Source organism: Manacus candei, unplaced genomic scaffold (genome assembly GCF_025592945.1).
Source record: "Manacus candei isolate 608988 ecotype Guabito, Panama unplaced genomic scaffold, ASM2559294v1 h1tg000069l, whole genome shotgun sequence".
Taxonomy (NCBI): domain Eukaryota; kingdom Metazoa; phylum Chordata; class Aves; order Passeriformes; family Pipridae; genus Manacus; species Manacus candei.
This window is the reverse complement of record NW_026138117.1, coordinates 2,169,773-2,185,193: the sequence shown is the minus strand read 5'-3', so window position 1 is coordinate 2,185,193 and position 15,421 is coordinate 2,169,773. Positions and strand designations below refer to the sequence as shown.

The following is a 15,421-nucleotide window of genomic DNA, read 5'->3' as shown; positions in this document are numbered from 1 at the left end:
TCTGTACAAGGTGTGGGGACATTTCTGTGCAAGGTGTGGGGACCCCATGCAGGCAGCCTTGGGTTTCACTAACCCCTTTCAAAAGATGCAGGAAACTGTGGACAATTTGGAGAGGGAGTTTTGTAGAACTAGATATACTGCTGTAATGAGTGGGTGGTAAAACTGCTTCCCCTTTCTTCAACTGTGAAAGGAGATTTTTATTATTACTAGAACCGAGAATGAAGAACAGTTTCTGGCTTATCATTCAAGAAAGGGAGATCTTACTTTCTCAAAATGTAATAATTTCTTGATCCAGAAGTACTGTTAAGAGGTTCACAGAGGTTTTCAGCATATTTAGATCCCAGTTGGATTTTTATCCTGTACCTTTCTTAGTGGAGTTCACTTCCAAAGAGAAAAATGCTGCCTCTTATGCCCACCTGCTTATACTGTTCTGGTCATTCTGGCATGCATTAGTATAAGTCAAGGAGCATATTTTGGGCTGTAGGGCTCTCCTTGTTTTCCATTTTCACTTGTGCATTGATTCTTGACATCTGGATTTCCTTGCTTTGAAAGCCTGCTTCCTGGCAAGCAAGGAGAGACAGCACTAGGACAGGCAAAGTCAGCAGCAGTCTGCTGTTCAGGGCAGAAGTGTGCAAGTTTCTTCTAATCCTTTTGCCTGTTCCAGAGCCTTGGAAAACTTCTGCAAGACTTAAGCACTTTGGCAGGAAACAACAGCATGCCATGGCAAAGTCAGCCATTGCAGTTGAAAAATCTATGCTTGCTAAGAAGCAGAAAACAGGGTCCAGAAAGCTTCTGTGATGACAAATTTTTGTTTACTGGTAGGCTAAAGGATGAGATCCTCTACTTGTCATGGTCCTTAGGCGAAGCCATTCAAGCAGTCTAAGGCCCCATTAAATATAGCATCTGCTAAATCACTGGCTGGTAGTAAGGGAAAGTTCTTTTGGCAGAGACGCTAAAATAAGTAGCATTGCTGGAGAAGTATGTGATGAAGGCAACACAAAGGAAATGGTGTATTACAGAAAATATCAGGAGACCTGTTGAGTCTCAAAGTGGAGACTGAGCTCCACAACGCATGTGTCATTAGGACTGGATGAGTCCTCATACCTATTTTTAAGAGCAGATGCTCTTTCCCCCTCCCCTTTTTTTTGTGGGAACAGTCCTCTCAACCCACTGGAGTAGTGCAGTGTCCAGAAGCATTTTTGGTACAGGAGCAGGCCAACATCCCAGGGGCATACAACTTAAGGATGAGTGGCCTTTTTCTGATCCTTAATAAGACTGCAAGCTTTCCCTCCTTGGAGGGCATTGTAACAAAATGTCTCCCCCGTATGGGAGCTTCTTTTTAAAGAACATATAGTATCTGAAGGTTACTTTCTTCTGTCAAATTACAGCAAAATTGGAGAATGGGTGCAAAAGTTGTTGCAGCAAGGACAGATAACATGCACATAAACATAGACAATGAATATAATTACATAAGCTTCATTTCCTGAGCAAACCAAGCTAAAAAAGATTTAATTACTGAAACTTGGCCAAGAGACACTGGAAGCAAAAGCTGCTGAGGTTTTGATTTTCTGTCTGGGGATTTTTTTTAATACTTGTCAGTATGATTTATATGGGGCCTGGAATAGCTGTACACTTTTCAGAACAGTGTTCGGCCTGATGCTGGAATACAAGGAGTAACAAAAGTGCAGAACAATGAGGTATTTGGGACGAAACTGGAATCTGAGCTATGCCAAAAATTCCCCCCCCCCAAAAAAAAAAAATTTCACAGATAGGATCTTGCCCAAAGAGTCTCACTGTTTTCTAATATGTTTTGAGTTTGTTTTTTTTTCTTTCCTAAATGTAAACACTCAAATAAAAATTTTAAAAAGGGTTTTCCATTAGCTGGATGTAGAGATATTTTCTTTCAGAAACATGGGCTCACATTTTGCAAGAACAAACAATTCTGACAGATCCTGGCAACTGCTTTGTGAACCTGGCATCAGTGCCATTTTCCCTGCCACAGGAAAGGCAGTTTGACTGTCAATCAGCCAAGGGCCAGAAAGCAGCTTTGTTTGGGACAGAGCTGCTAGGCTTCCAGGGATGCAGCTTGGACCATCCTTGTAGCCATGACATTTTGGGTGATGACAGCTGCCTGATGCCCTGAAAAGATTTGGGGGTACTGTAGTCTTTGGAGGATTCAGAGCTATTGAAGGCAGATAATTGGTTTTTATGTTGATACACAATACTTCTGCTTTAAATCTTTATCGGGAAATGAAGCGGCACAAAACTATGTACCATTGATATGTAGACTTATTCCTGACAGTACCTCATTCTGAAACACACTGAAGAGCTTGATCTTGATACTTCTTCGTTAACTACAGGCAAAACTATTCATGAACCTAAGAGCTAAGGAATACCACAGCCCAAAGAAAACTGAAACACATGAGAGAAGTACACCTGATATTTTTGTTCTATCAGGCAAAAGTATCAGTGAGCTGGCTTCTTCAGTTCTACCTCCACCACAACTCTTCAATTTTAGAGAATTAATGGATCATCTGAGGAGATTTAGATCATCATTAGTATCTGGGACTAGAAATTGTTAAATTAACTACCGGGAGATGCCAAATTTACCCTATTGTGTACTGTAAGATACAGACATTTACAATCACTGTGGGGTGCTGGGGAGAACAGTGAAAGAGCATGACTTCTCAAAAGCTTTAGCAAGAATGTTTTAGCTAAGCTAAAGTAAACATATGCTTGAAGTAACACACCTGGGCAAGAGGTTAAGGCATTGAGATCACTGATTGATACATGTATCTTAAAAGGTGAGAAAAGGACATCTAGAATATTTGGACTGGTGTACTACACAGGAGTATCAGGTAATTCCCATCAGCAGTATCCTGAGAGCAAGTGAGATACAAATAATGAAGTGGGGGGTGGGAGGCAATAACCAGAGAAGCAACAGCCCTGAGATGCTTGGAAAGTAAATGACAAACTAAGACATTGATAAATGTTTCCAGAGAAGAGGAAGGCCAAATTTAGTGAATGCAAAATGAATGTATTTAACAATTCATCATAACACTGTTGCTGATGTTTAAATGAAAACAGTGCAGTGCTCTCACTAATTTAATTGTGTGTGACTCTAAATATGCCAGAATCAATAATGTGTCTTGTTTATCTGAAATTTCATTTTGTCAGATAATTTCTGATGAGCTGTTACTATGATCAGTGACGTTACAGTTTAGCCATAAGCTTTTCAGAACTGATTTTTCTGTAAGCATGAAACACAAAAAAGTATGTTAACATTTGTTTTTGGTTGCTGGGCCTTGCGTGCTTCACCAATAAAGTGTAAGCAAGTCCTAGAGAGCTAAAACTCAAAACTACAAAATATTACAAAAAGTAGAAATCTCCTTATTGCTCTACTTTACAGAACTATAAAAACTTTTATTATTTGTGAATTTTAGTTTGTGCAAATGATTATAAAGGTGTGTAAATTACTATAAGGGTATGTAAATGACAATAAATCTACATACACCATGATAATAACTACATTAATAAGCAAATAACACTCATTTCTTTGTAAATTGACTAAAAAAAACTGAATAGAAGAAATTAGTCATGAATAACTGACTTTGATTTTCCAATGTCAGTTCACATTAGGTTACACTATGATGTAAAACAGTCTTTCAAAAAAAACCTGTATTAGTCTTTTAAAAACCCCCCGTATGGCCTTTTTTTTCCAATGGCAACAACCCTATTTCACAAATTATTTAAAAGTTAACTCTGCTTAATCTCAGACTTAATGAAGTTTGCTGTCTATTTTTTAATTTATCCTGCAAATTGTTTTATTCTATGAAATGGTAGTACTCAAAAATCCCTCTGTTTTCAGTTTGAAGTGTTCTGTTGGTTTAGCTTTTACTATTCATTCCTGATGTATTATGAGAAGACCTATGAAAAAGTCATAATAACTTTGTATGAAAGTCTTTAGTTCATAATCTGGTTCCATTAATGATATGTTGACTGAGCACAGTACATTTCTGAAGGCTTTTGTAAAGCCACAGGCTTTGCTGCTGTAGCTCATGTGAAGCCTGTAATGGGTTCCATGGCAATTCAGAAAAAACACTGTTAATATCTAAATTTCATTTTCATGGATCTGAAAATGTACAATTCAGGCTAGTTACAAACCCCATAGGCTGTGTAAGGTGAATATCCAGCTGCAATGATTTTTGTAATTGAAATTGGATAGAAAATTTCTATACATGGGACAGTGTGAACAGACTGTAGAGTGTTTCTAACTTAAGAAGTTAGGCACTGATAAATAGATGGATGTTGTCATGGTTTGAGAGCCCCAAAAATCCAATTCCCTAGTCCAAACCCCCTCTCACATCTCAACCCAGTGTGAGATGGTTTTTCCAGACACCACACGAGACTCCTGACAATGCTATTACTATTTCATTGTAATAGCTATCTTCAAGCTGTGAAAACAAATATTTCTATCCATACTTACTCTATTTTTTTTTGTAAGAGAATACAAAGTCTTCTTGTCTGTCTTTAGAAACACAGGCTGTTCCTTGTCAGTTCTTTTTTTATGTACTTGGTACAACAAATAGCTTACTTACTTATATTTACATGTTGATAATAGTACACATCCAATCATAATACTGTATTATTTTATTGCTGATAGGTATCGCTCTAGCGATATCTAACTGCATTCATACTTAACATACACATAGTGACTATTCAGTAGCAATTGGAAGATAAGGGTTAAACACGCTCAGCATGATCTTTAAATACTGTCAGACCCATGTGAGAAACACAAAATGAGTTTTTAGTGCTAAAAAAATCTGCTTACAAAGTATTCAAATAAAAACATTAGATAGATTGTTTGTCAATGAAAGGAAGAAACCTGTAGGCAAATTTTGTTCTCTCTCTTCCTCCCCACTTGCATGGACTAAAAAACTTCACAGGTGTATTTTCTTTCATTCCCTGAGCTATTTATGGCTATGTTGTTTACTTTACTAGAGCTCTGAGTCTCCACCGGAAACTCTGCTTGTTCATTATATGTTTTCATATGAGCCAAAACACATTTTCTCAGCACTTTGCCTAACAAAGCAATACACAAAGTAAACAATGTTATTTTTCTCATCAGGATAGTCTTAAATGAAATCTTAGTAGTCCTACATGGAGGATATAGTTAATTACTGCAATCAAATGGGTAAAGGCAGGATTATTTTATCTTGGAATATCCAGTACATTTGAAGCTGATACTGAACATTTATGGGCTATTCTTAATCCAATACACATGTTTGTGTTAAAGATCTTTGATGGAACGCACAGCTGTTCTGCCCCTAACTTTGAGGTGGTCTACATAGTCAGTAGGAAAAAAAAAAGGTATGTTTAAAGTCCTCTAGAGAAAGATATTCAGCTCCCAGTGGGATGTTTGAAGTCAGCTGGCCAGCATCTCTTGGTGTCACTGCTGTCCATCCTAGTCATAAGAAATTTAAGTACTTGCTTTAGAAGAACAATGTCATTAAGCATCTTCAATGAAAGTGCAGTTTAAATGAACGGAAGACTGTATGCTGGCTATAAAGAATGTCAGCAGATCAAAGAATTGCAGATTTGACAGATATTCCTTTAATAAACTGAGGTTTATGTTCTACTTTGGCTATTTTACAGCTTTGATCTCTAAATTGTCCAAAGCAAGCCCTACTAGCTTTGGTTTTAAATTCTTACAGTAGAAGATTTGACTTGCTCTGGTTTATCCAAATATTTTTCATCTGTCCTATTGTACTGATGTTGACGTCCTCTTTTTCATAATGCTGAATTAAGAGCCAACTTATATATAGAAAATTGTGAGTGATTGGCATCACCTACATCTGCCTCAGATGCTACTTAAATATACAGTCACTCAGATTTTGTACATCTCAGCATCATTTTTGGGAAACACCTCTAAGATCACCCTCAGCAAATTCCTGTTTAAATGGACATGAGAAAATTTTACATGCAGCTTGAGATTCTTCATTAGTCAGTTATAAACTGTAAAAAGAAGTGATTTTTTTCTCTTCTCACTTGAGCTCATGCAGTTAGCCAAGCACAATATTTTAGCTGCTAAAATATTCATTTTTTGCTGTTTGTTTTCTGCTAAAGAACTCAATTTACATTTTTAGCTTTACAATGATGAGGCTGATCTCTCAGCAGTAGTACATAGCTCTTGAATTCTCAGCATCATTCAATTGTTGTAGGGCATGTGCAAAAGAAAGGAGTTGTAGGTCCACGTAAACAAAGGGAGATGAGATGAGATGGGATGAGATGGGATGAGATTGCCATCTGTTTGAATCTCACCCCAAATCCTATGGAAAACAGGATTTGCTCAGGTGAAGCCTCCCATGTCTATGCAGAGCTGGCTGTGGTATATAAGATCTAGGGCAGAACAAAGCAGCAGCACAAGATTCCAGCAGACTCTCAGAAGCCATCCCTTGGCCATGCATTTCTGAAAATTTCCTTTTACCTGGAATCACCATCTCCAGTCTTGCAGTCAGTAGAAATATGACATTTGGTCTACATTATCAAAAATTTTCTGAACCACATTATGAATAATGTCTATTCTTTGTCTGTAAAGACACACATTTGTGAAGCATCACAAGTTCATTATCGAATAGCTATGTTAGCTATGGAAAATCAGTACAGTGAGCTAGAAAACTGAATTCTGTCTCTTGTATATTTGTTTATAAGCGGAAAACTTCTAAATACAGGGAGAATAGAACAATTACATATTCCAGAATAATTCAGATCAGAAAAGAACTTGAGCTAGGAAAACCACTTTCAGGATTTTCATTCTTCTCTGCAAAGTATTGGTATTTCAGAAAACCTAGGGTAAAATCTTCAGCGTTGTTCCATTCATAACAGAACAGGAGGTTGGGGTGAAGTATCCATTCCATAAAAAGCATAAAGAGGACTGTGTAAGGTTAGGCAAGCTTGCTCTGTATGTCCTCAGTGTGGGAACAAGCCTCATTTCTTTCGGTGTCCATATTTGCCATACCTCAGTACTCTGATCCATGCAAGAATTCTCTCCTTGGAAAAAGATACAATTTATAAACTAGGAGTGAGATCAAACCATTTAATGTTAATGATATTAGAAATGGGGATGGAATGTGGCTAAATCAGAGCAATCTGAACATTTATCAGGTGTTCTAGTTACCAGTGGATTAATTTATAAAAGAATCTGCTGGCTAGAACAATGCAAGCAGATAGGCAAAAGCAATTGTTGCACACGAGGCTTCTGAAAATTGCTTTCTAAATAAAAGTGTTAGCAATCATTAAAAATAAGTATATAAATAAAAATGCATAGTAAAACATTGATACAGGCTATAAGACTTTCCAAAACCAAATCTCTTGGTACTGCTCACAAATGTGTCAAAATGGAAATTGTTTGGCAAGCATAAGGACAGAGCGTAAAAGTGTGATGATGCAGCAGAATTGCCTTATCTTCTTAGTGCAATTTCAAGTTACTCCACCTATCCTTTAGGATCTGATACTGGAACAGGGATTTTTTTCCTACAAGGGCTGTGTGTGACAAAATCTTTGCACCCCTATGTGAGAAGTATCTGTTAGATTTTAACAGAAAGTGAGTACATTGAAAAGCCACATCTCAAAATGTCTTCAAGGGAAAACTTCTCTCTTTTCAATCTAATTCTGTTCATTCCACTCTGCCTTCTTTCCCTTCTCATTTTCACCTTTTTATTCTCTTCTACATTTTCTCTGAACCAAAATTTTATTTTGTCTATGAGTAGCTAGAAAATTTTTACCTCTTACAAGGGCTGGTTCACAGAAAATCCTTCTTTTGGGAATTATTTCTATGACAGTAACACTTCTCTTTTGCTCCTTTCTATTTTGAAGGCCCAAAAGAAGAATTGATGTCATGTAGTTTATCAGTAAATCACATCAGCATCCTACACTTCTATCAAAAAACAGAATTAGTCTCAGGTAAAGGATAATTAAGCATTACCATTGATGATGGTGACTGGATTGTCTAGTTCTTCGTCAAAGTGATATCACAGTCATATTAAAGCACATTTTTGGGCAGAAAAACTATCTATAATGGGACATATATCCTTTAACTTCAGGGCAGTGTTAGATTCATTATTCTGCAGTCATGGTAATGTTGGTTGATTTTTTTTCATAAGCTAATGTACTGTTAATAAGGTGTCAATTACTAATGCAAGCAAACAGGGCAAAGAATAATGTTTCTAATTGCTGTAGTTATCAACTAAGTGTAATTATCTACTATTGCTGAAATAAATCAATTTGGGATTCACAGCTATCTTTACAACATTCACATTTAACTTTTTTTGCGAATTATTATTATCATACCTGCCTTTTAAAATACTTCATCATTTTTCTTTTCCTGTATTTTTTAAAAACATCACTGAGTTAGAAAAAAGCTAGTCACCTTCATTAGTGAACAGAGAGAACTCAATATGCACTCAATTATAGTGTAGGTATCCATAGGTCTTAAGTAAACTATTAAAAATCTCCATTGTCTTTCCCTACTTTTGCTTCAGTCTACCCTGAAGGCTTCCTGCTGAAAAGACATAATGAATTGTCTATATACCCTATTTTTTAATTTGTTTTATTTTAAACTAATTGAACTGAAACTGCTTTTTCTGCCATCCAATTGTGCTTAATAAATACATACTATCATGCAATCAAAGATAATACCAGTTTTAAGAGTTGAACTTCCAGAATTGTCCTGCTTAAAAGCCTTCTGAGATTAAATAGATGAAGGAATAGATCACTGAGGAAACCTCTTCCTCCAAACGTTGAGAAGTTTGGATTAAAATGCAGTTTGTTTGCCAACAAAGAAGCAATCATAAAGGCTGCTAACAAGAGAAAGAGCCAGGACAGATTTTGTGGAAGCATATGATTTGTGATCCAAAACACGGTGCCAGAGAAAGGTGCATTTCTGGACTTCATTATCCTCTTCTGACCAAGGCTGTGTTGACAGAGGTCTCCCAATTAGCCTGAAGAAGAGTTAACAAGGTAGTATTCAAGAAGGCAAAGTGTTTCTGAAAGCATCTGGCTGTAAGCTGTAAAGGGCTGCTCATTCCCTGCCTCTAATTGGAGTAGAGCATCCTCCCTATACTGACCACCTTCACTGACAACAGCTGAATCTACAGTGCTCCCTCCATGCTTGTGATGTAAACTCCAACCACTTACTGATGGCAAAAGCTTGTCTTTCAGATCACGCTTTTCCCTGACTTCGAGTGTATATCTAACACCCCTGGAAAAGCAAAACCTTCCCAGAATCTGACTATGTCTTTCAAATATATACTGCTGCACAAGTATCAGTCCCTGGCAGATAATTAACAGAACCAATCCTTTCTTGCCTGCTTCCCCCACATTTTCAGCTTTGCTGCTGCTTTCATTAACTCCTCATTGCATACTCTCAGCATACAAGTTTTTGCAAGGCTAAGAAGGAGAGAGGACTTTTCTAGTTGTGTTCCTTCTGTTGGGTCTACCTGTGTTATATGTGAATGCAAAGTGTGGGGAACCAGGAGTAAAATAAGCTTTTTTCACTGAGTAGGGAAAAGATGTCTGAAGAGATGAAAGAAGTTAATTTTTTTCTATGCCTCTCTGTCTTTCCATGTCTTGGATACTTTTCTAAGGAAAGCTTTTTAACCCTTGAAGTGGTCTGTGTCCTTTTTTGACATGATCCCTTTTTGGCTGTATTTCCATAGCTCTACTCACTTCCTAAAATAGATCCATCATCACACAACAGAAAGTGAAACAAAGATATCAAGCATTGATCTAAGATGCCCAGGCCAACAACAGCATTGGGGAAATCAAGGTTAGAGGCAGTATGCACTAACAGGCATCACTGGTCATATTACAGAAGTTGATGATTTTCCATCAGTGTTGATTCCTGTAGCAACCATGCTTCAGGGGCGCTTGACACCAATTCTCACAGCTAACTTATAGTTGCATATGCCTCTCATCCAGCCTGGAGATCTTTCTGGTCTTAACCATTTTTTCAGCAGTTTGGTGGAAGCTTCTGCACAAATCAGTCTCCCTAGAAAGTGAAGCAGTATGAGTATGAAGAAGTCATAGAAATCAAAGTCATTAAGTATGTTTGGTGGAAATAAACAAGAGTTATTACATGGATACTTTCTCCCGGGCTCTTAAATAAAAATCAAATTTATTCTTGACCTGATTTTACAAAAACATGTAGTACCAATCTGACAAAAAACCAAATGGTCAAAGTGTTCTCTAAAAGTCTTTGATATAGCATATAAAAAGCTATAGCACAGCCTGGAAAATAACCATTGGACTAAAAATTAGGAGAATTTAATCAAGTAAAATTCATGGAAGGGAAAATGAAGTTGTTGACTTTGGTAGAGAAGATCCTGAGTTGCAGGTTGCCAGAACTTGGATGGCTGTAACACAGAATACACATTTTGTTGTCTTCTTCCCATGACATCCCCCTTGCCATCTTACTGGCACCTGCTGGAAAGTCTCCAGGAGGAGACTTGCCCTGCTGCAGTATGAATATTCTTATATAACCTGAAGCAACCTGACAGGGTAAACAGACTTGATAGAATTCTGTTCATCATGGATGACTTGAAGCCACAAGGTCTGGAATTTAAGGTAGTTTACTGTCATTTGTCATGCTGGGAAAGTGAAAGAAAGCAGACATTTCTACAGATAGCACATTTAGTTGTGTTGAGAACTGAACAAGAGAGGTTGCATTTTCTTGTGGAAATACTGAAGTCTGCGGTTCTGATATTTTCTAAAATGAAATATTTAAAGGGCTAGAAACAATTGGACTGTGTATAAGAAATATAGAACATCGCTGAAAAAAGTACCATCATGGATAGTTCTTTCTTCATGTTAAATGAATGGACATGAAATAGAAATGAATGTAAATGAATGGATATACGGCCCAAATAGATGTGTTACTATTCCATAAAAGTTATTTTTCTTTGAAATTAATTGAAAAGTGAAGTCACCTGGCACTGGAGCAGAACAAAATAGCAGTTATTTAACAGGTTAAAACAACTCACATTGATAGCAAGCTTTCAAGCATACTGACATTGTAATGGATTTCTTTTGGTGGGGTGGCTATGGGATGAAAAGAAAGCAAAAAAAATCAGGAAGAAATTGAATTCAAGGTTAACTGGCACAACTTTTTCAGTGAAATTTGGGGAAAAAAGTGTAAAAAGTTCATTTTACATCAATTTAAAATAAATTTATTAAAAAGATAAAATCTTTGTTACTTCCAAGATATTTGAAACATTTTTACTGGCAATGATTATGGTGAAGTTTATCTGAGAAAAGGAACTCAATTTACTGCCTGTGATAAAACCTGCAAATTAACACTTGGGGCCCCAAGTTCTGCAGCAGGAGCTGGTGCAACAGGACAAGAGTTTCCTTCTCTTCACATCAGGAGGCAAATCGGGAGGTAGGATTAAGACTCAAATGGCATGGCAGCCCCCTGTGTGGTACTGATACTGCCTTGTGGGGAAAGGGCGGTTCGGGCACCATCGCTCGGCATGAGCGCAGGGCAACACAGCACACCAAGGAGGCCATCTGATGCTTCTTTTTCCCTTCTGAACTGCAGGGGAAAGATATCAGCGGCCCCATGGATGAAGCGAATTTGAGAAGGCTCCTGATGAAAAATGTAGAGCTTTCCATTAGAGGGAGACATTATTCAGTCAGAAATAGAATCATAGGATCATTTAAGTTGGAAAAGACCTCTAAGAACATCAAGTCCAACCAAATAAAAAATGCTCCGCCATGCCTGCTCCTAAGCCATGTCCCTAAGTGACACATCTACATACTTTTACATCTTTTAAATACCTCCAGGGATGGTGTCTCAAACTTTTCCCTAGGCAGCCTATTTCAGTGCTTGAAAACCCTTTCCATGAATAAATGTTTCCTAGTGTTCAATCTAACCCCCGCCATCCCCAGTGTAACTTGAGGCCATTTCCTCTTGTCTTATTGCTTATTATTCGGAAGAAAAAATGTGATCAGAAGGCTCAGTCAAATAGGAGCCAGACTCAAGATTTCAGATGATGCAGGGCTAAGGCTCAGAGGCCCTGCAAAGCTTGACTTCTTTTACTGTATCACTGTGTCCTCTAACATAATCTGCCAGCCAAAAAAAAATTAACCTTTAGGTCAATCTCACAGACTGTCACAGCAGAATTGGCTGTGAAATCTGCTTGGCAGCACAAGTTTTCAAGGAGAACAGTGTTTCTTACTCAGTTAGGTCCTTCATGAGTTATTTCTTTATTTACATTGATGGAAAATATACAAATGTGACATTTTGAATTAACACAAAGTCATTTTCTACAGATTAGAGCTAAGGGACTTGTGGGTATTCTTCTTGCCATGTTAGTGAGAAGGATAAATAAGGCCATGCACACCTTACAGCAGTACCCCAGCAGGGTGGAACCTTAAACAAGATTAAGAAGACACTCATCAAGGAAATAGCACCATGACCAGAGAAGTTTTTTTTGCAGTGCAAATATAAAAATTTATCAGTATCCAATGGGAAAAAAAATATTACTGATGAGACAGTTATATTAACCATCTATTGTTGTTGTTAGGCTTTTAATTTACCTTATAATCTACATCTACTCTATTAATTAGATGAATAAAAATTGATTGTGTTATGCATTAGAGAACAATCTAGTTTTAGCTAGAATAGGCATGCTGTTTTCTAGATGGTTTATTATTATGTTTTGGACTGGTTGAAGATTTGTTGTTGTACTCCTATTGGAAAATGCCATTCTCTAACAAAAAAGAAATTAAATATTGGCATGAAGATTAATTATGACCACTGAATGCTAAGCTGATAAGGACTTTCAGAAGCTATTTCAGCAGTAGAAATCAGGCGATGACTCATTAAATACAAAGACTTTAGAAGTAATATGGTGGCATAATTGCTTTACAATTCCCACGTTAATTAAAATTTTGCTTTTTATGCATTGTATGAAGTTACTTTCAGAAGTACAGGAGCACACTCCACATTAGAACTATTGCAACTTTCAAAACAATGAGTCCTTTTCAATTGTTCATATCTTACACTGAGACTCCCCTTTTTTTGCAATCTATTGGTTTGCACAGCTTCTTCAGAGCCTATGTAAAGCAGTATACTTCTGTGTCTGGACCTCAAATTAGTATGATCAAATGCACCTCTAAAGAGATCTGCTTCTGATGGAACCAGCCGTTTTTTCCATTATCAAAAAAACAGCGATTGTGAAAAATCACAGGCTTGCCAGTGTTATGACTCTGTTTTTGTGTGCTGCACAACTCGAGCTGAATTATACCACTTAACTCACTGATAAAGCATTAGATCAGAAATTTAAGTGTTCCCAAATAGCAGTGAAACAGTGAACTGATACTGTTTTGCAATACCTTCTTTTATGAAATGCAATATATTCATGTACATACATATTAATTTCTAGATGGCTACCCTAAAGAGGAAATGATTTACAGATGGAGGAAAAATTCAGTGGAGGCTGCTGACCAGAAATCTTGGAGACTCTATCAATTTGACTTTATGGGTCTCAGAAATACTTCAGAAATTGTGAAAACCTCTGCAGGTAAGAATTGAACAAATGGTAGAGCTTTTTCTGGAAATCATATTATTTAAAAATATTTATTCCAATTTTTCTTTCATTTGAATGCAAATTGATTTCAATGTGTACCAATGTTCATATTAAAATCTGTAAAGTGCAGACTTCAAAAACATTGACTTTATCTAGATTTTTTATAACTTCTTCTCTACTCTAGTAGTAATTTCACAAACTAAGGAATAAATACTAAGTTGATATGGCTTTTGGTTGTATACTTGAAGTTACAATATGATTCTCATTCCTCATCTAAGTTTATTTGCATTGAATGCATTTTCACCATAAATTAAAGAGAAAGATAAAATGGTAGGTTAGTGAAATTAGATTCTTTAAACACTAGTTAACCATTCAGCCACAGGTTTAATATTTCTCTTAATATTTCAAAGGCACTCTTTATTTTTTCAGTTGGTAAGTGCCCTTGCTAGTGACTCTGCCAACTGACTGTAATTAAAATCCAGTCATGTTATTTTATTTCTTCAGAAATCTTGCTGTTTCTTATAAAAGCACCAATATATATATATATATAAAGATATTTAAATAGAATACATTACATGAACTGGATAAATTCTCATAAAATTCACACAATATCTAAACTGTATACGTGACTCTGCAGTCATCTCTGTGATTACAGTTTGGTAATTCTCACAGCTGCTGAGGGAACCTGCTAGAAGTGACCTTCTGCTTAACTGGTGGTAAATTTTTGAAAAATCCCATATATATTTTTTTTTTCAAAATGTAAACAAAACTAAGCTATTATTTTGGAAACACTGTGAATAATATTAATGATAAAAAATTATAAATCTTTGAAACTCCTGCTGTTGGGTCATGGACCACCAACTAACATCGGCAATGTATTCTCAGGATTGGATAGCAATTTTTATAATGAAGAGTCATTAAAGCTTTAGTGAATATTTTGAGCTGGTGGTTTACCAGAACAAAATGTTGCAAACAGCACATATGTAAAAGTTCTGTTATGGACACAAAGTCTTGTAGTCTTTAAGTTTCTCAGGAATGCAAATTTCCCATAAATTAAATCAGGTGTTGGCAGCTAACAGTCACGTACAAAATACCATTAAAGTGTCTGCGTATGTGGTTTAACCCCAGTGGCATCTCAGCTCCATGCAGCCACTCACTCACCTTCTATGGTGGGATGGGGAAGAGATTTGGAAGAGTGAGAAAACTCATGCTTTGAGATAAAGACAGTTTAATAGGCAAAGCAAAAGCTGTGCACAAAAGCAAAGCAAAACAAGGAGTTCATTCACTGCTTCCTATGGTCAGGCAGGTGTTCAGCCATCTCAAGGACAGCCGGGCTCCCTCACAAGCAACAGTGACTTGAGAAGACAAACACCATCACTAGGAATATCCCCCTGCTTCCTCCTTTTCCCCCCAGCTTTATATGCCAAGCATGATTCCATACGGTCTAGGACATCCCTGCGGCGAGTTGGGGTCAGATGTTCTGGCTGTGTCCCCTCCCAAATCCTTGTTCCCCCCTTCCCACCCACCCACCCCCACCCCCACCCCCGCCTCCTCGCTGATGGGGTGGGGTTAGGAGCAGAAAAGGTCTTGAGTCTGTGCAAGCACTGCTCAGCAATAAAGCAAACATCCCTGTATTACCAACACTATTTCCAGCACAAACCCAAAACACAGCCCCTGTAAGGTCCATATAATAAAGTCCTGTCAATTGCTGTGTGTTTTTCTCCACTCCTGAAACCTCTCCCATCCCAAATCTTGTTCCTTCACAACCACCCCTTTGCAGACTCAGGACAGAAAGGAAGAGCAGCATTGTTCAGAGTGCTGCACAGGGGCTC

General features: G+C 37.3%; 1 protein-coding gene across 1 annotated transcript in view; it reads left to right on the top strand.

Moving 5' to 3' along the window:
* GABRG3 (gamma-aminobutyric acid type A receptor subunit gamma3) overlaps positions 1-15,421 on the top strand; it is a 318,560-nt gene that overhangs the window by 256,385 nt on the left and 46,754 nt on the right. Inside the window, exon 6 of the mRNA XM_051806917.1 lies at positions 13,446-13,583. Within this exon, the coding sequence (XP_051662877.1) occupies positions 13,446-13,583 (138 nt within the window). The remainder of the gene's footprint in view (positions 1-13,445; positions 13,584-15,421) is intronic.